The sequence below is a fragment of the Pristis pectinata genome, chromosome 2 (assembly GCF_009764475.1).
Source record: "Pristis pectinata isolate sPriPec2 chromosome 2, sPriPec2.1.pri, whole genome shotgun sequence".
NCBI lineage: Eukaryota > Metazoa > Chordata > Chondrichthyes > Rhinopristiformes > Pristidae > Pristis > Pristis pectinata.
In genome coordinates this window covers 57,567,986-57,588,390 of record NC_067406.1, presented here as the reverse complement: position 1 = coordinate 57,588,390, position 20,405 = coordinate 57,567,986, and the positions used below count along the sequence as shown (strand labels likewise).

Sequence of the window (20,405 nt, the reverse complement as noted above, 5' to 3'; positions counted from 1 at the left end):
ATTGCTGCCCTTTTGAAGCAGGTGGGAACATCCGACTGCAGCAGTGAGAGGTGAAGATGTCCTTGAACACTCCAGCCAGTTGGTCTGCACAGATTTTCAGTACCCAGCCAGGCACACTGTCGGGGCCTGATCCCTAGCGATGGTTCATCCTCTTGAAGGATGTTCTGACGTCGGTCTCCAAGACACAGATCATAGGTTCATCAGATGCTGTGGGGATTCACACAGGTGTAGTATTATTCTCCCTCTCAGTGCATAAAAGGCATTGAGTTCATCGGGGAATGAAGCATCACTGCCATTTATGCTGTTCGGTTTCACCATATAAGAAGCAATGGCGTGCAAACCCTGCCACAGCTGTTTTGCATCTGACTGTATCTCTAGCTTCACACGGAATTGCCTTTTCGCTCTCACGATGGCTTTCTGTAGGTCGTACCTGGACTTCTTGTGGGGTTCTGGATCACCGGTCTTGAACGCCACAGATCTAGCCCTCAGCAAATCTCCTGGTTCATCCAGGGCTTCTGGTTTGGCTTTGGTATGTTCTCCAAGGCACACGCTCATCCACACAGGTCTTGATGAAGTCAGTGACAGCTGTGGCATATTCATTCAGATCTGAAGATGAATCCCTGAATGTGGTCCAGTCAACCAATTCAAAGCAGTCCTGTAAACGCTGCTCCACCTCCCTTGACCATACCTCCGCGGTCCTCACCACTGGTGCTGCGGTCCTCAGTCTCTACCTATATGCCAGGAGTAGAAGTACTGTCAAGTGATCAGATTTGCCAAAGTGTGGGCACGGGATGGCACGGTAAACATTCTTGATGGTGGTAGTTGGTCAGGGACTTCAAGCCAGCCTGGTTGAAGTCCCCCACGATGATTGGGAAGGCATCAGGGTGCGCTGTCTTGTGACTGTTGATCACAGTGCTCAGCTCCTCCAGTGCCAGCTTGACATTTGCCTGGGGTGGAATGTACACCGCTACCAGGATGATGGCAGAGAACTCCCACAGCAGGTAAAACGGACAACACTTGACCGCCAGATGTTCCAGGTGGGGGGAACAGGACTGAGTCAGAGCCACCATGTCTGTCTACTGCGAAGAGTTAATCATGAAGCAAACACCTCTGCCTTTACCTGATGCCGCTGTCTGGTTCACGTGGTCAATGGTGAAGCCCTCGGGCTGGAGCACTGTGTCCGGAGTGCTGGGGGTGATCCATATCTCTGTGAAGCAGAGTACACAACCGTTCCTGATGCCCCACTGGTACGGCAGTCTTGCGCTGAGGTCTTCAGTTTTATTTTCCAGAGACTGAACATCAGTCAGGAGGATGGTAGGGGTGGGGGCCTTGGGGCCCTGCATTTCAGTTTTACCTGCAAACCTCCCCTGCAGCCACGTTTTCTGAAACAATCGAAACATTCCCTGAGCTTTCAGTTGCTGCACTTGCTCTCTGGGTGGTCTGGAGTCCCAAGTCTGTCAGTTCTGAAGATCGCTAGTTGTCTTAAATGACTTGAAACATTATTACTTACTGCAGTGTCTATGGCTACAGATTTCAGCTGTAGTAGTTGTAAACGGAAGTACTTAATAATTCTCCTGGGAGCTGCACACAAAAAGTCTCTCTGGTACCCATGAACTAACCTGTGTTATTCCAGCTGGCATAGAAAATTTATCAGCTTGGCTTTCTTTTCATCAGTTAAGTCATTGCTGATAGTGAAGAATGGAAATTCTGATGAAGAGAAAGATGTAGCTAATGGATTTGTTTGACAAATGTTGAGAATATTGTAAAAAAACATCTTTTCATTAGCAGAGTTAACATTTCAAGTCGATGACTTTTCATCAGTGTTCAGAAACATTAACTTTCTGTCTCCACAAAAGCTGCTGAACGTTTCCAGCATTTTCTGACTTTATTGAAGGCAAATCATGTGACTTATTTGACTGACTTGATTGAATTCTTTGACAAAAGCAGACAAAATGCCATTGTTTGGTTTTTGACAACAGAAAATAGAGTTGCATTATGTGTAGGGTACACATGGTGAAGGGTACACCTTGGGTCAAAGTCCAATCACAGGTTCTTGCACTTTATTTGGGTTGGCAAATTGTTATTGTGACATATTTACATGTAAAACCAGATCAGATTAAAAACTAGGAAGTATTTGCAATTTATATTATTTAGAAAAGACATATCAGAAAGCAATCTGTAACTATCTGTAACATTGGTCTATATGTTCCAGGAAAAGATATTAGCACATGTGATGGGCTTGGGGAGTAGACCACGAGCACTTGTGACACATTTCATTCTATATTTTGTAAAAGATGTCAGTATATCTTGAAGTAATAATTTAAAATTAATACTGAAGAAGGTCGTTCATTTTTATCATTAAAACAACATAGTTATATATACAGTTTCTTTGAGAATTTCTAAATCTCTGACTGAAGTTTTGCAGTATTCTCATAACCTCAAATAACACCAGTGAAATAGCTGTAAATTACTTATAATGCATTTGCAATCAGTGCTGGATTACAGTTGTGATGGATGTCTGGAATCTGGCAAAATTAAAATCACAATGCTTGAAAATGCTCAGAAGGTCAAGTGGCCTTCTAAGGCCCAAGAAGGAAACGGTAAACATTTCTGAACAAGGACTCAGAACTCAGACTGCTAATGAATAGATGCCACTGGGTGAGGTTATTAATGACTCTTTCCATTTGTTTATGATGGCTGTGGGAGGCCATTATGGTGATAATTGGCTGGCTTAGATTTATATAGTTTACCTTTGCTCAAATGGACCAAATGTAACAAACTGCAAACTTTGTCAAGCAGGTGTGAGGATCCGTTAAATGAAGTAAGTTGCCAATGAGAATGGACAGGATCCGGTGCACAAGCTCTTTCTTCACCCATTGCATTGAGCCACTTCTTAAGGTCAAGTGGAATGAACTGAGTTAGAAATTAGCTTCTGAGTTGTTGGGGAGTACAAGTAGATTGTCTCCCATGATTTTTGGCTAAATATGATTGGAAGCATTTCAGCCTTGTTTCTTGCATGGACTTTCTGAGCTCTCAAACAATCTTTGTGGGGAGGATCGTGCCATTACTCCTCACCAGCTTGTGTTCCACTTTTATCCTGTTGGAATTTGTCAATTCTTTTAGTCAGCCATCAGGAAAGTGGAACAAGAATAGCTACAGACAAGTGAGTGATACTTCATCGGGGGAATAATATCTGGGTTGACCTCTGCTGCTTTGAAAATTGCAAAAGAGAGAATAGTTCTCTGGTATGATGAATAGAGGAAATTATTCGCTTCCCTGAAGTATCAGAAAAATTCACAGAAAAATGGAAGAATGACAGCAGAGGAGGCTAAAAACAAAAGTCTGCAAAATCAGGATACCCGAATTGTTTTTCTTAACAGCTTTTTCTTTTGGATGCTGAGAAGCCTGCATAATTTCAATCTTTTCTGGATCCATGGCTAATGCAATGTGGGGAGTAATTTCCAGCAGAGCACTAGCATAGGAACCCTGTCCTGTTGAATTGCATACCAGAAAATCAAGACCAGCGTATCTACAGGTTTCTGATATGTACAACTCACATTCGAGGTCGACATGCTTTCCTAATTCATGCACTGAAATACAATGCATTTTAAATTAAATGATCGTATTTACTTTTTTTTTCCAGCTGTTACCATTTGTGCATTGAGCGTGCTGATTACTTATGGCAATGAAGCAATACTTTCCCTGGTGCCCTGGAGCATTGGTCTTCTTGCAGCATTCCTGCTCGTGTTCGGTGTCATTGTTTTCATCATCACAAAGCAACCTCAAAATCAGACGAGAGTGGTATTCATGGTAATTGATCAGTACTTGTGAAAAGTAGCTACTTGGATTAATGTCATAAAGAAAACAAGCAAAGTACCAGGACTTGTTCCTTGCAGGGTAGCCTTGGGTAGCAGAGAAGTTGCACTAATTTTGTATAGAACCATGGTTAGACTGGATTGACAGTTCTTCATGCTGTCCTCATCCCATATTATAAGACGGATGTAATGGCAGCAGAGAAGGTGCCTGAAAAAGGCTTAAACAAGTGATGACAGAACAGATGGGTTAAAAATTAGGGAAAAGAAGGTGGAGGGAAAACTTGTTGAGGGATCTTTAAATTGGTGACATACCAAATCTCCTCAGACTCCTAATGAAGTACAGCCACTGGTGTGCTGCCTTCATGATTGCATTAATGTGAATGTGTTGGGCCCAGGATAGATCCTCAGAGATGTTGATGCCCAGGAACTTGAAGCTGCTCACCCTTTCCACCGCTGACCCCTCAATGAGGACTGGTGTGTGTTCTCCTGACTCCCCCTTCCTGAAATCCACAATCAATTCCTTGGTCTTGCTGACATTGAGTGCGAGGTCGTTTTTGCGACACCACTCAATCAGCCAATCTATCTCACTCCCATACGCCTCCTTGTCGCCATCTGAGATTCTGCCAACAACAGTGGTGTCATTGGTGAATTTATAGACAGCGTTTGAGCTGTGCCTAATTACAGTCATGAGTGCAGAGAGAGTAGAGCAATGGGCTAAGCACGCATCCTTGAGGTGTGCCTTGAGAAGCTCAGAAGGAAGAAAATTGATTTTCAGAGAAGACTTGCATGTAATATCAATACAAACAATAAGAGTTTATATGGTAAATAGGAAGAAGGCAGCTAAGGTAAGTATGGGACCAAGAGAACAAGGCTTGTGAATTAATAACTAGAAACAAAGAAATTAAGTTAAATCAATTTTTTGTGTCAGTCTTCACCATGCTGCAAATATCTCCAAGATAACAGATGAGCTAAATACAACTAAGATTCAGGAAGTTGTTTTAAAAAAAAATCACAATCACAAGGGATAAAGTGTTAGAGAAACTCATGGGGATAAAGGCAGACAAATTGCTGGGACCTGATGGCCTGAACCCAAGTGTTTTAAAGTAAGTGGCTGCAGAGAAAGTGGATCCATTGGCTGAAAACTTTCAAAACTCGCTAAATTCTGAGAGGGTACCAGAAGGTTGGAAAACAGCCAATATGACTCCCTTATTCAAAAATGGGGGAAGGCGAAAGGCAGAGAACTATAGGCCAGTTAGTTTAACATCTATTGTTGGTAAGATGCTGGAGTCAATAATGAAAGAAAAATTAACTAATCATTTTGGAAAGCTGAATATAATCAAATTTAGTCAACATGGTTTTATGAAAGGTAAATCATGTTTGACAAATTTGCTTGAATTCTCTGATCATGTGACAGAGAGAGTTGATAGAGGAGACCCTGTAGATGTAGTGTGTTTAGGTATCCAAAAGCCACTTGACAAGGTGTCACATAAGAGGCTGGTGCATAAATTGAGAGCCCAAGACATTGGAGGAAGTTTGTTTAACGTGGATTGAAAACCGACTGTCACATAGTTGACATAATTTGTCGACACAGAGTTGAAATAAATGGATCCTTTTTATGCTGGAGGGATGTAACTAGTAAAGTACTCCAGGAATCAATTCTGGGTACTCCGTTGTTTACTGTTTACATTAATAACTTGGAGGGAATGAAATGTAAAGCAAAATCCACACCAATGAGCCTAATGCCACCAGTGGGAAACATGCAGAACCTGTGATAAAAGATGCAATAACAGATTGGACAAAATCAGTATAGGTTTATAAAAGAAAGCTCATGCTAACAAATCTACTGGAGTTTTCTGAGGACATTAGTAGAATAGAAAAGGGAGAACTAGTTGATGTGGTGTGTTTAGACTTTTGATAAGGTCCCATAAAGGGGGTTAGTGTGCATGATTAAAGCACATGTTGGGTTACTACACTGGCATGGATTGGAGATGGGTTGGCAGGCAGGAAAAAGTAGGAATGAAAGAGCCTTTCTCTGGGTGGCAGGCAGTGATGGGTGGGGTGTCACAGGAATCAATACTGACAGAATGTTGGGTGGGGGTGGTTGTCTGCTTCTGTTCTTTTGTTTCCAACATTGATTAGCTTTTATTTGTAGAATATGCACAACCATATCACTGATATTACATAATCATTGCAGATCTTTCTGTGAATTGCCACTTGTGAAAGAATAAGTTCAGGATTACAAGACCCGTGCATACTTCATAATTTATTAATGTTAATCAGGTTGATCTGTTTTAGGTGCCACTCTTGCCATACCTGCCTATTCTCAGCATCTTTGTCAATATCTACTTAATGATGCAATTGAGTGGGGGCACTTGGATCCGATTCTCTATTTGGATGATTCTTGGTAAGTATTCTTGGTATTAGTTTTCATACCTGTATCTTCCTCTGTATTTATATCTATAAAATTTTAGGGAGTACACATCACAAGTTATGCTTCACAATCTTGAGAATCCTGGCAAGCTGTTTGGCCATCTGATGTGTATGGTTGCCACCTTCTACCCCCTCAGCCACCATCCCTTGCCTGCCTGCACTGCACTTTCTCTGTAATCTGTAACTGTAACACATTAATCTGCATTCTGTTCTTATTTTTCCCTTGTACTACCTCAGTGTACTGATGTGATGAAATGATCTGTATGGATGGCATGCAAAACAAAGTTTTTCACTGTGCCTTGGTAATAAACCAATTTACCAATTTACAAAGACAATGCAGAAAACCATAAGAATGTACCCTGAATTTCAAGTGTACAGTCTGAGCAGTAAAATGTACTTAACTTTTTGGTTATACACTTATTGGTCAGTCAGCTGGAACGTATTTTGTTCTGATTCTGGACGATATGTTCATTCAATTTTAACAGAATCTTTATATTTGGAACAAGTTATTAACTCATATCTGGCTGATGAAAAATGTTTGTCCCTGTGAAATAGTATTAAAAATAAACAAATTAAACTTCGAGAGTAAACAGGGAAACAGATTAAGAATGGAAGTGGGAGGGTGAAGATGAAAATTGATTTTGGGTGAAGGGGTCTCTGAAAGGACTGGATGGAGGATTGAGGGAATGGTTCATGGGTTGATTGGGTAATTGAAAAGAAATCGAAATCGGAATGCATAATGGGATGACATGGGAGCTGCTGGGTGCCACATCTTTTTCCCCATGAACCTACTCACTACAAGTATAACCTGCAGTCTTTCAGCTGCAAAAGAAGACAGTAGAGGAGCAACATGTTGTAAGCAAAGATACTGCAGAAAAGATAAAAAGAAAGGCCAAAAATAGGAGAGACACTCAAATAGGGTCATCAGAGATGGGTAAAAGAGTGACCATAAATTTTGACTTTCAATGTGCAATGCCAGAAGAATTTTAAAAAAGAAATCTTGGCATGAGGAAAAGTGTTTAAATTGGTTGTTATCATTTACAATTAAGCCATCCACTGACTAAAGTTTGCAACTGCGTGATTTATTAAAAACAATTCAATCATAAAATGGTAATGGAGTATAGCTGAAATGAGGTCCAACAGTTAACGAGTTGGAAAGACTCAACAGACAAGCAAAAGTTTTTTCTGGTTTTGCAGAAGTTGCGTGGATTTCTTTCTGAGCTTTCCTATAGGAGATTATTTTGATTAAATTATTATAAGTAACCAGGAGGCATTTCCAGGAATGCCTACTGCTCATGAGAATGGGGTAGTTGTACTAATACAGGTGAAACTTTCTAGTCCAGCCCCTTGGGACCTGATTGGTGTCAGATCACAGAAAATCCAGATCAGAGAAATTGCCCCCGATCATCGTCCTCGAAGCAGAACTGTTCTTTTTAAGTACAGGCACTCCCTGGGCTGTGTAAGGGGTTTAAGAACAGTCTGTAATCCGAAGTTCCTGTAACTGTTGGCTGAGATGGCTAGCGTTGCACTGGTAGGTTAATTAGCTACAAATTAGTACAGATATTAGTTAAGTTTATATCGTAGTTAGAATTAGTTAATTAGTGTAGATCTGTACTACAGTTCAAAACATGCCAGACCACAGAATGCTGGACTAAAGAGCTTCAAACTGTACATGCCTAAACTTGTTTCCAAATGATTTTCCACATGTGGCATCTTCTAGCAGGAGGAAACGCAGAATGATTGTGAGATTCACTGAACTTTTGATTTTCACAAAGGAAACTTCAGGCAATAGTTGAATCTTTATAGGATTTTGATTGTGTTCTCAAGGACACTGGACTGCCAGACCACATCCAACATTTTGAAAACCATAACCCACATTTCACTCTCTTTCTTCTATTTAATTATTGATTCTTTTCTGTTCAAAGGATTTGCAATCTACTTTGGTTATGGCATCAGGCACAGCAAGGAAGGTCACCATGATAATGAATCAGTGCAGAGTGAAACTGAGAACACGAAAAATGTAGAAGGAATGGATGACAATGAAATGCCAACTGAACTTGACCAATTTATTTTGCATGAAAAGACAAGTGAATGTTAATTTAAAGAGCAATATGGTGTGCTGTTTGCCACATCAGACATATTTGTGTTTTCATGAGCAGTGAAGCTATATTGACTTTGGTCTCAGAATTATGTCAAAGCTCTGTACAGGGTCAATTTGTACCAACAAAATAATGTTTTTTGCAACAGATCATCTGAGCTTGCTTATGCAGGAACTGAGTGTGTTCACTGATTATTTGCAAGTAGATCTATGCCCTGTTTAGTGTCACCATGATTGATTTAATCATCAAAATAATGAGTGAAAAGCTAACTATTTTTACCCATAACAAAAGGATTTTGGCTATGAGAAAAGACTAATTACTGGGATATGAGCAACAGTGTATGATTTTCATTTCCAATTTGTGATACATTGTTTTTCTAATAAACCATAAAAAACTTTTAAACATTTGGCATGTGAAAATTTTTTATTACTGTCCCTTAGATCTATAATTATTGTATTTTATTGAATTATTCTATGATTGATGAAACATTCATTCACAATGTAGGGTATGCGAATAATCCAGTTACAGGGCCTTACTAAACTACTTTTTGCATGTAGTTTTTCTTTTAAAGAGTTAAATCAAAAAGAGACTCCTTACGAAGTAATTAGGTTTAGAAACAGAAATGGAGGGATGAGAGAGCAGAAAGTGTAAGATTTTTTTTCATTTACTAAACTCAGGAATATGCTACTCTAAGTCAATTAAACATTTGGTACTCTAAAACATTTAATCCTCTAATAACTTACTTAACTGCAAATACTTTGTGGGCACTAAACCTTAATATTAGATCTTTCTAGGGCAAAATGGTTTATATTTTTTAAAAAAATGTATCAGGTATATCTGAAAATGAGAACCATACATACCTCTAAACTAAACAAGCTATCAAGCTGTACAAAAATGTTTACTGTGTAAAAGGTTTAGTGTTGATAAATCCTTACAAGGGATGCTTCTATCTATTCTGTGGTGCTATATTTTTGTTTGTGAAACACCTGATTATAAGTCACCTTCATATGATGAAACAAAAAAAATGTGAAATACCTGCCTCCTGCTTATGTGGTGATCAGTTTATGTAATTTCCAGTCTTAAAACCAAGAAATGAGTTCAAGGGTATTCAGTTTTGTCCACCTCACTTAAAATTGTTTTAACAATTCTGACATACCTAGTGGTGTGGAATAATGACATGGTTCAGGAAAAGTTCATTGATTTTTTTGACTCCTGATATCTACAATCAAGACTCTTATCAATAAAAGGATGATGATAAGAGGGATACTTTTGATTTATTGATGCTGAGAAATTAATTTTTACATGTAACATATTCAATCAAATAGCAATTTCGTACATTTAGTGTAAAACATTTCAAATAAAACATGCAAGTAATTTTTACTTTTGACATAGATAGTTAACTACTGCTTGCTGCATATTATTAGCCATGTCTAATTTCACCAGGCATGTGTGGTGGATGGCTGATCCACTACTACGCTTTTACAAAAAAGTGAAAGTTACCCTTAGCCTTTGTTGAGATGTAACTGCCTAGAAATCCATCCACTATCAATAGTGCTAAGCATAACATCACTGTATTTCACTCTTCCCTCTGAAATTTATTCCACTGACTTCAGTGGAATGGAAGGAGAATACCATGTATTTATTATGTATGGATACCATTTAGTGGTGTTGATCAGGGGTGAATTTCTAGGCAGATGTCTTCCAGTTTACACCGATTTAATGCATTCAAAGTTCCTAGATATAGTTCAGGTGGCCATATGTACTAGAGGGAGGAATATGAGGGTGACTAAATCACACATACAGTGAAGAATTTCAAAGGATCCTGACCAAATTCAAATATTTTCAAAATTAGTCTCCACCTGTTTCACAATGTGATTAAAACTGTTGTCAATTGCAACAATTATAGTTAATATTGGCAGGATTTTCAAGAGATGGTGAAAAGTAGATACTGATGTAATAGGACATTAAAAGTACCGTTTTCACTGCTCATTATGCTAAAACACAAAATATGCTGGGGGAAAAAAAGCTTAAATTCATTTTATTTTCCCAAATTAATCGACTAGTTTCATTTGAAAAATTAATGAAGCATTAAAGAAACTGATTTATAAATAATTATAATTAATTCAAAATGATATTTAATTACTACTTGTACAATAGAGCATTATTTTTGTGTATTTTGATGATTTACAGTTTATGGAGCCATTTCAAGAAGATAGCAAGATTATTTTATGCCAGTCTTCATTGTGAAAGATTTAGATTAGACAAACATTGGCCAAAGCAGATTTTGAAAGAATCCTTTAATTGGTGAAGAAGCATTAGTAAGTTTATTGTATATATGATGTAGATTTATTTCAATTTAACTATGCAGCTGAGAACTCTTTCCCTGCTTTTGCAAAGGGGTGCCTGTTGGTATATTCCAACAATTCTTCCTGTGGTGCGCTCCATTCTCAGTCAGGTCATCAGAAAAAGTAGAAGGGAAGGGCCACACTAGATAATAGGAAGGGAGAAAGGTATAAAAGCATTGCTGTTAAACTTACTTGTTAGGACATTGGAATACTAGTAACAGCAGCCTGTGAACAGTTTAATTACCTGTTCTGTGGGCTGGACCTAGCATATCACATAGGGGAAGAACTTTAAGATTAACAAGATATTTAAAAGTATTTGAAGTATATCTTTTTTATTAATTTAAAAGATGTCACTAAAGTAGCTGACAAGGCCAGCATTTATTGCCCATCCCTCAATGCTTTTGAAAAGTTTATGGTGAACCAACTTCTCAAACCAGTGTAGCCCTGATGGTGAGATCCAGGATTTAGACCCAACAATATATTTCCAAGTCAGCATGGTGTATGACTTGAAGCTTGTAGGTAGTTGTGTTCTTGTATACTTGCTGCCCTTGTTCCTCTTGGTGCTAGAGATTATGGGTGTAAGAAATGCCTTTGGTTAGGTGAGCAATAGGTGGATCCAAGTGAGGAGGGATGATAAGCAGATGGCAAAGGTTTCAAGGATTCAGGAGGTGAGCCATTCACTGTGAGATCCCATCTTCTGCTTTGCCCTATTGTCACCAAATAACTATGGGCTGCTCCAGTTTAGTTTCTGGTCTATGGTATGTTGATAGTAGGGCATTGTACAATGGTAATGTCATTGAATTTCAAGGATAGGTGGTTAGTCTTTGTGTTGTTGGACATGGTCATTGCTTGGCATTGGTGTAGCATAGAAATTACTTGCCTGAATGTTTTCCATGTCTTGCTGCATGCAGGTCTGGACTGCTTCATTGACAGAGGAGTTATGATTAGAATTGAACATTATGCAGTCATCAGTGAACATACCACTTTTGACCTTGTAATAGAAGGAAAGTCACTGATGTAAAAACTCTGTCAAAAAGTCTACTGAATTAGTTATTTTGTAATCTGGTAGTTTAGTGGTTAGCATAACGCTATTACAGCACCAGCGACCTGGGTTCAATTCCAGCTGCCATCTGTAAGGAGTTTGTATGTTCTCCCAGTGTCTGCGTGGGTTTCCTCCCACATTCCAAAGACGTATGGGTTAGGAAGTTGTGGGCATGCTACGTTGGCACCGGAAGTGTGGCAACACTTGCAGGCTGCCCCCAGAACACTCTACGCAAAAGATGCATTTCACTGTGTTTTGATGTACACTAAAAGATATCTCTTAAACCATCCAAAACACTCCCAAAGAACTGAATAGAGCCAAATATGAACTAAAAATGAAATATTACTTCCCAACCAAAAGCCTTTATATATCTTGTATAATTTTGAAACAATATTACTTTTAATAATTATTCAAATTAAAAGAGACTTGTCCCATACTCTCAGTATCATAGTAGAGTGATGTACTGTTCTGTGAATTAACACAATCTAGCTAATCTACAATTTGCATAGTAACCTCTTGTAGGTGTTAGCCATCCAATATGCAAATATTGAATGGGCTATGCAAATGCCAGGCCTTTAGTTTTGTCAGATAGCTGCATCAGGGGATTGAAACATGTAACCATTTAAATATAACAGCATGCCCCCTCTCTTTCCCACCCCCCCACCCCCCAACTCTACCCTAGTAAATTATTAGGACTCGGGCACATAATCTGGTAAAACACACATTACAATTTTTTGTTGAGTTCTTGAAGTAATCCTTTAAAATCCTAAAAAGCAATCAATATTTTTGTGAAGACAGTTCTAAATTGTGAAATTTAGGAATGCTTTGACCCACCATTTTTCCTGCAGACGATATTGATTCTGCCAAGTCATACTCATCGTCTCTACTTAACTCTTCAGTGAAGGGTTTGTATAACTCCAGTCCCCAAAGAAAAGTTAGCTGTAGCAGTTAAAGATCCTCAAATTTTTAGTAATTTGGAAATATTTTTAAATTGTATTAAAGTTGCATTTTTATTGTGCAGAAAGATACTCAATTGCACAAATATTTCAAGCTGGTTTCAAAAATGTTTATTCGGATGTTTTTGTTTTGAAGAATAATTTATTTGTTCATATATATTAACCAGTATTTTACATTTTTTTAAACTTTTCTTATTCCCTCCATTCTCGCGTTCAGAATTGAGTGGCAGAAGGTTATTGATCACTGTCTTCAGATAGAGGTATTGCCAGTGACAGGGCCTCCAAACACCTCAGCTTAATTTTTAGAACTGTGTCAAACCCTCTATTTCTCCTTCCACTAAATCCTCCATCTTTTCACTTCTGGAAAGCTCCATCTTTGGTGTCAGAAATCAACAATAAGTTGGCACCTTTGGGAGGAAAGACCATCTTCAGGGCAAGAATTCAGAACTAAGACTTTAATTTTTTAAAAATTGTTTTCTTTTTTCACCACATGGAAATCATGGATCAAATCATTCCTAGCAGAGATTGTAAATTATGATCTTGATGAAAGTTGATCTTGAGAATCTCCCTAATTGGGTGTGCTCATCAGGGTACTGTTATGAAGTGGTAGGGGAGTAGTATTCTGACTGGATAAGATCCCACACCTATAAGAGGCCTCTGCAGTCTATTGTTGAAGGTCATTACCTGAGGGGAATCAATCATTAAAGTTGTCCTGAGGAAGGGAAAAGGCATGTGTGTGGGGAAAGTACCAAAAGCAGTTAAATGGCAAGGAGGAAAATAGAAAAGGGTCTGATTTTTTTTACTTCAGGATATCCCAAACCATTTAAAGCCAATGAATTATTTCTGAAGTGTTAGAAAAACTGTCAAACATTTTGATCACAGCAAGGTCATAGGAGAACAAACTTGCATAGTGCCATGAAATTGTTTCTCGAAGACAGCATCCCTTAAAATGCAACCGTCCCTTTCCACCACCCCCCAACCCCCTCGCACCCAATGTCAACCTAGATTTGTTGCTCAGGTTTCTGGAATGAAGCCTCAGCCTATAAACTTCAGATCCACTGACATAACACTGAACCAATTTTGCCACCTGCAATTATTAGTCAAACAGGAATTGCAGGCTCCATCCCACAATGTGTTACTGCAGTGAAGGAAAAAGCAAATTCTACAACTGGTTTCAGTATCTAAGGTTTAATAAGAAATTTGATCTGGGTTTCCATTTAACAACCTTTACTAGAAGCATGTATACATCTGATAAGAATTCATACAAACTTGTCTATGATTCTCCTGTAGTCAAATAGGTTGCCACTACTGTGACGTCTGATATTCTTGTCCACCTTAAAATCTAGAAAATTGCTGGAAATATTAAAAACAAAATGCTGGAAGTATACAGCAGACTTGTCAGCAATGGCAAAAAAAGAGAGGTTATTTAGGTTTCTTTCCTGCCTTCTTAGCACAGAATCTGATGGAATTGCTATTTCCAGAACTACTGGTGACTGACTGAGCATAGTATCTGTGAGTGCCAGGGTGATGCATCTCTCAGGAGGTTCAATGCCTTCAGCATACTGGGACTGTGAATAGTCCTACAATAATTAAAATGGCTTCATTTGCTGGCTAACTTGGAAAGTTTTCTTTAAAAATTAGCTGAATATTTAAACTATTTACATCTATCCATAGAGACAAACTGTTGAAATAATTTATTTTTATAATTTATAAAACTTAGCTGTAATATTGACAAAAAGGATAAAATTACCTCCCTAATAAAGATATTTAAAGATGGTATATCCATGGTGGAGATAATGAAAAATTAATGTGCTCAATCAATGTACTTTGAAGAATTTGTACACATATTCTTATTCTACTTAACAAATGTGTACTACTTTGTAATAAAATTAGCATCCTGTATTTCTAACATAATTACAGCATTTGAAGTTTTTGTTTTACTTTTTAAACACATACCTTTTGCAATCATCCCACATTCTCAAATATTGACTCGTACTCCTATTAAATCCACTGACAAAAATGTAATTGATGTTGGTATGACCAACTCAACAACTTCATGTACAAAACCTTTCAATACACAAGTTATATTTAAGGAAATATAATTCATCCATTTTACATTAGAGTCATAGAGTAATACAGCACAGAAACAGGCCCTTTGGCCCAGTTGGTCCATGCATGGACCATCCCAGTTGCCCGCATTCAGCCCATAACCCTCCAAGCTCCTCCCCTCCATGTACCTATCCAAATGCCTCTTAAATGTTGCAATTGTACCCACCTCAACCACTTCCTCTGGTAGCTCATTCCTGGTACTCACTACCCACTGTATAAAGAAGTTACCTTTCAGGTATCTTTTAAACCTTGCCCCACTATATCTGTGCCCTCCCCAATCCAAAACTGCACACAATACTCCAAGTGCAGCCTCACCAACAACTTGTATAACTGAAACATAATGTCTTACTCCTAAACTCGATGCCCTGACTGAAGTCCAGCATGCTAAACATCTTCTTCACCACCCTTTCTACTTGTGTGGCCGCTTTCAGCAAACTCTGCACTTGCACTCCCAGGTCCTTCTGTTCCACAACACAACACAACAGTGCCCTGCCATTCACTGTATAGGTCCTACACTGGTTTGAATGTCCAAAATGCATCCCTTCACACTGTTCTAAATTGAAAACCATTTGCAATTTCTCAGCCCATCTCCCTAACTGATCACGATCTCTTTGTAATTCATTGTAATCTGCTTCACTCAACAAGACCCCCTAATTTAGTATCATCAGCAAACTTGTTAATCATGCCATGTACATTCACATCCAAATCATTTACATAAATAATGAATAACAGAGGTCCCAACACTGACCCCTTGGGCACCCCACTAATCATAGGCCTCCAGCTGGAGAATCGACCTCCAACCATCACCCTCTGATTCCTATCATTAAGCCAATTCTGAATCCACCTCGCGAGCTTCCCCTGATCCCATATGACCTAACCTTCCAGATCAACCTTCCACATCAGCCTGCCGTACGACACCTTGTCAAAGGCCTTACTAAAATCCATATAGACAACATCCACTGCCCTACCTTCATCTATCCCCTTAGTTACATCTTTGAAAAACTCCAAGAGATTTGTCAGACATGACCACCCACGTACAAAACCGTGCTGACTATTCCTGATCAGGCCTTGACTATCCAAGTGATGGTAGATCTTGTCCCTCAGCATTCCCTCCAGTAACTTCCCTACAACTGAAGTCAGGCTCACCAGCCTGTAGTTCTCTGGCTGTCCTTGCTACTCTTCTTGAACAATGGAACAACATTAGTCACCCTCCAGTCCTCTGGAACTTTGCCAGTGGCTAACGACAAAGTAAATATCTCTACAAGGGCCTCCGCAATTTCTTCCCTGGTTTCCCATAAGGTTTGGGGTGCACTTGGTCAGGCCCTGGGTATTTGCCCACCTTAATGCACCTCAAGGCTGCAAACACCTCCTTCTTCATAATATTCTTATGACCAAGACCTTACTACTAATTACCCTCACTTCTTTGGCTTCCATGATATTCTTCTTAAAAGACATTAAAAATCACGGCTATCTCCTGCAATCCACACATAGGTGGTACTGATGGTCTTTAAGAGGTCCTAGTCTCTCCCTAGTCACCCTTTTACTGTTAATATAACTGAAGAACCTCGGGATTATCTTTAACCTGCCTGCCAAATCCATCTCATACCCTCTTTTTGCTCTCCTGATTTCCCTCTTAAGCCTGGTCTTAAGCTTTTTATATTCATGGAGGCATTCATTTGTACCCATCTGCCTAAAAGCGATGTATGCTTCTTCCTTTTTCCTGACCAGCGCCTCATATCTCTTGTCAGCCAGGGTTACCTGAATTTGGTATGTCTCCCCATTCACCCTATCAGGAACGTGCTGCCCCTCAACTCTAGATATGACCCTTTTAAAAGCCTCCCACTTGCCAACTGTTCCTTTGCCTTTAAATAGAGTTACCCAGTCAACACCAGCTAGATCCTACCTAATGCCTTCAGAGTTGGCCCTGCTTCAGTTCAGGACTTTAACCTGTGGACCTGTTGTATCTTTTTCCATAAGAATTTTAAAACTAATAGAACTGTGGTCACTGGACCCAAAGTGCTCCCCAAGTGCCACCTCAGTACTTGACCCGCCTCGTTCCCTAAGAGGAAGTCCAGTATTACTCCTTCCCGAGTAGGTTCCTCTATATATTCCATGAGGAAACTGTCTTGGACACATTGGTAAGGTGTGAAATATTATAATGTACTTGCAAACAGTGGTGGTAAAAATGCTTCATATAATCATTAAAGATATACTGAACTGATGATCACCTAAACAGTTCAGTGACATTTTAAAAGGTGATCTTAAGTCTTGATTCTTTATCACTTATTAAAAGCTTTAGAGAAAGAAGAACTAGGAGCAAGAGTAGGCCATTCAGCCTTTTTAATGAGATCCTGCCTGACTGCTACTGCAAATATGATGTTCCTCCCGTTTCCCCAATTCCCTTAATTTCTCGAATACCCAAACATCAATCAATCTTAGTTTTGAATAAAATCAAAAACTTGAGTCCCCAGGACCATTTGCAGAGGAGAAATGCAAAGATTCACCACCGTGAGTGAAGAAATTTCTCCTCATCTTAGTGTTAAGTGGCCTATCACTTATTTTGAAACCGGTTCAGACTCCAAAGGCAAACATTCTCCCCTTATCCATCCCACTGAGTCCTCTATTATACAGTTCTTATTCTTCTAATTTTTTTTAAAGATTATAGGCCTAAAATATACAATCTGTCCCCATATGACAGTTCTGCCTTTGCAGGAAACAGTCTGGTGTATCTTTACTACACTCCTTCTACAGCAAGTTTATCCTCTTAAGATCAGTCAACCAAAATTATACACAATATGTTACCTAAAACTGGAGAGCATAGGTTTAGGGTAAGGGGTTAGAGGCACAGAAGGAATCTGAGGAGGATTTTTTTCACCCAGAGACTGGTTAGTATCTGGAACACATTACCTGTGGGGGAGGTGAAGGCAGGTAGTCTCACAAAATTTAAAAACCTTCATTTAAATTGCAAAGGTATAGAAGGCTATAGACCAAGTGCTGATAAATGGGATTAGAATTAATGGGTACTTCATGGTCAGCAATGACATGGTGTGCTGAAGGGCCTGTTTCTGTACTCTATGACAATACTCAGGTGTGGTCTCATCAAGCCTATATAATTGTAGTAAAATGTTTTTACTCTTGTACTCAAATCATCTTACAGTAAAGGCCAAATACCATTTGCCTTCCTAACTGTTTGGTGCATCTGCTTGTTAGTTTTCAGTGACTTGTGTGCAATGACAACAAGGTCCCAATAAACATCAACATTTCCTAATCTCTCAGTATTTAAATAATGCACAGAATTTATGTATTTTCTATCAAAGTCAATAACTTCACAATTTTTCACATTGTACTCATCTGCCTTGTTGTCGCCCATTCACTTGTCTATATCCCTTGCCACCTCTTTGTGTCCTCATCACTACTCACATTCTCATTTATTTTTGGTGCATCTGCTTGTTAGTTTTCAGTGACTTGTGTGCAATGACAACAAGGTCCCAATAAACATCAACATTTCCTAATCTCTCAGTATTTAAATAATGCACAGAATTTATGTATTTTCTATCAAAGTCAATAACTTCACAATTTTTCACATTGTATTCATCTGCCTTGTTGTCGCCCATTCACTTGTCTATATCCCTTGCCACCTCTTTGTGTCCTCATCACTACTCACATTCTCATTTATTTTTGTGTCATCAGCAATCTTGGAAATATTACATTTTGGTCACCTCAGCCAAATTGTTTATATGAACTATGATTAATTGGGATCCAAGCACAGATTACCGTAACTCGCTACAGTCACAGCTTGTTATCTAGAAGGGCCTGTTTATTCCTATTCCTTGTTTTAGATCTGTTAACTAACTCTCAATCTACACTTGTACATTACCCCCAATTTTACATGCTTTAACTTCTTTCAGTAACCTCCTGTGTAAGACGTTATTGAAAGCCAGCTGAAAGTCCAAATAGACTACATTCACTTGTTTCCCCTCACTTACTCTAAACTTCAACCAACTCTTTTACTAAAATTACTATTCATTCTTAAAGCAGTTTGCAAGTAGCCCATCCTGAAACATTTCAATTTTTTTCAACCAATTTGGGATTTGTATTTTTACACATTTAATAAACTTCATTTTGTTTTCAGTTTGTCTCTCTCATAAGAAAAAATATTTTTGAAGATCGCCTTGAAAGTAGCCAGGCGAGGCCTAGTTTGAAACAAATTTTAAAATGTCCCAACCTTGCTGTAGTTCTTGATTTGTTTTCGGAGTATTATCACTAAGCATTCAGTGACACTGAGGACGTTGATCTCAGTGACTGTAATGGAGAAATTCCGAGCAGGAGTTCTGTTTTTACATCAGATTTCTAGCATCTACCTTTTGTTTTTGTATTTTTCACTTGCTAAATGAAAACTACCCGTGCGTGAGCCACAGAAAATAAACTAGCATGCGTCAAGACACGAAAGCAAGAATGAGCAGGACGACGATGGAAGAAAACGAAGAGCTGGCGTGAATTTAAATTTAGGAAACCAGATGGAAAAGAAAAGATGTGTCAGAAGTGGGATTCGAACCCACGCCTCCAGTCGGAGACCAGAACACCCGCCCCGCACAGGGAAGGACCGCGTCCTTGAGTCTGGCGCCTTAGACCACTCGGCCATCCTGACAGCTGGCAAACGAGGCGGCAGCGAGCTATAAAACCCTTCAGTGCGCCCTTGTGTCACCATTTCTTGTTTTTTGCCAATCGGTTGGCACAAGTTCCCGGCGTCTCGACCAACATTACATTTCTTTCTCACCCCTTAATCTATTTCGGGAATTTTCTGCTCGCCGGCTCCGCATCTGAACATTATTATCATTTCCAACCGGCGGCCGCCCGCGTAGAGCAACACAATGCGCATGCTCGGTGACGGAGGCGCCGCGTCGTCGCCATGTTCAGCGGGCTGTTTCCAAAGTTGGGATCAACCCCGCGCCATGCTGTGTGTGGCCTCGCGCATGCTCGGTATGTCCACCTCGTTGCAGGAGTTAAGCGCATGCTCATTGAAGTGACTGTGAGATTGTAACAGAAAATGTTGGAAACGCTCTGCAAGTCTTGCGGCATCTGTGGAAAGAGAAACTGCTAATGTTTCAAGTCAAGGACCCTTCGTTAGATTTCCGCAGCAGCATTTTTTATTCTCTTTTATGTGGTAATAATATATTAGTGGACCAAATCCTTTCAATTTAAAGCAGCCCACTGCCACTTATTCTTCATAAATTGATGGGTGAATTACCATCCCACTGGAATGATACAAGCTCAGCATCTGAAACCATAGTTAATGAAATGTTTTAATTTGTTTTAGCTGGTTGATGCAGGGCTGTGACTTCAGCTTTTCGAGAAACCTAAAGTAGCATCCAAAAACTGATGAAACAAGCACCAATCAATTTAACAAGAAAAACAGCAACACGATGCAACAATTTCCTGCCCAACAATACAAAACAAAGTAAAATCCTGAGTGTATTGGGAATGTAAATTAAAACCTGAGAATGCTGGAAAAAACTGAACCTGTCAGCATTTCAGCCATTAAATTGGAACTAAAAAAACACAATGAGGCGGTTTAATTCAGGAAAATATGTGTAAAAAAAAATCTCTCC

At 39.2% G+C, this 20,405-nt stretch overlaps 1 protein-coding gene and 1 non-coding gene across 9 annotated transcripts in view; one reads left to right on the top strand and one right to left on the bottom strand.

Moving 5' to 3' along the window:
• Nucleotides 1–14,590, top strand: part of slc7a2 (solute carrier family 7 member 2) — a 115,006-nt gene extending 100,416 nt beyond the window's left edge. For all 8 annotated transcript variants that reach the window (XM_052034028.1, XM_052034046.1, XM_052034083.1 and 5 more), the window contains exons 10-12: nucleotides 3,644–3,810; nucleotides 6,111–6,219; nucleotides 8,171–14,590. In XM_052034028.1, coding sequence (XP_051889988.1) covers nucleotides 3,644–3,810; nucleotides 6,111–6,219; nucleotides 8,171–8,343 — 449 coding nt within the window. In that variant the 3' untranslated portion in view covers nucleotides 8,344–14,590. The remainder of the gene's footprint in view (nucleotides 1–3,643; nucleotides 3,811–6,110; nucleotides 6,220–8,170) is intronic.
• Nucleotides 14,591–19,330: 4,740 nt separating this feature from the next.
• Nucleotides 19,331–19,444, bottom strand: trnal-caa (transfer RNA leucine (anticodon CAA)). Its single transcript has 2 exons — nucleotides 19,407–19,444; nucleotides 19,331–19,376 (listed from the first exon to the last, which is right to left on the bottom strand). It is a non-coding gene; the product is annotated as a tRNA-Leu (tRNA).
• Nucleotides 19,445–20,405: the final 961 nt, after the last annotated feature.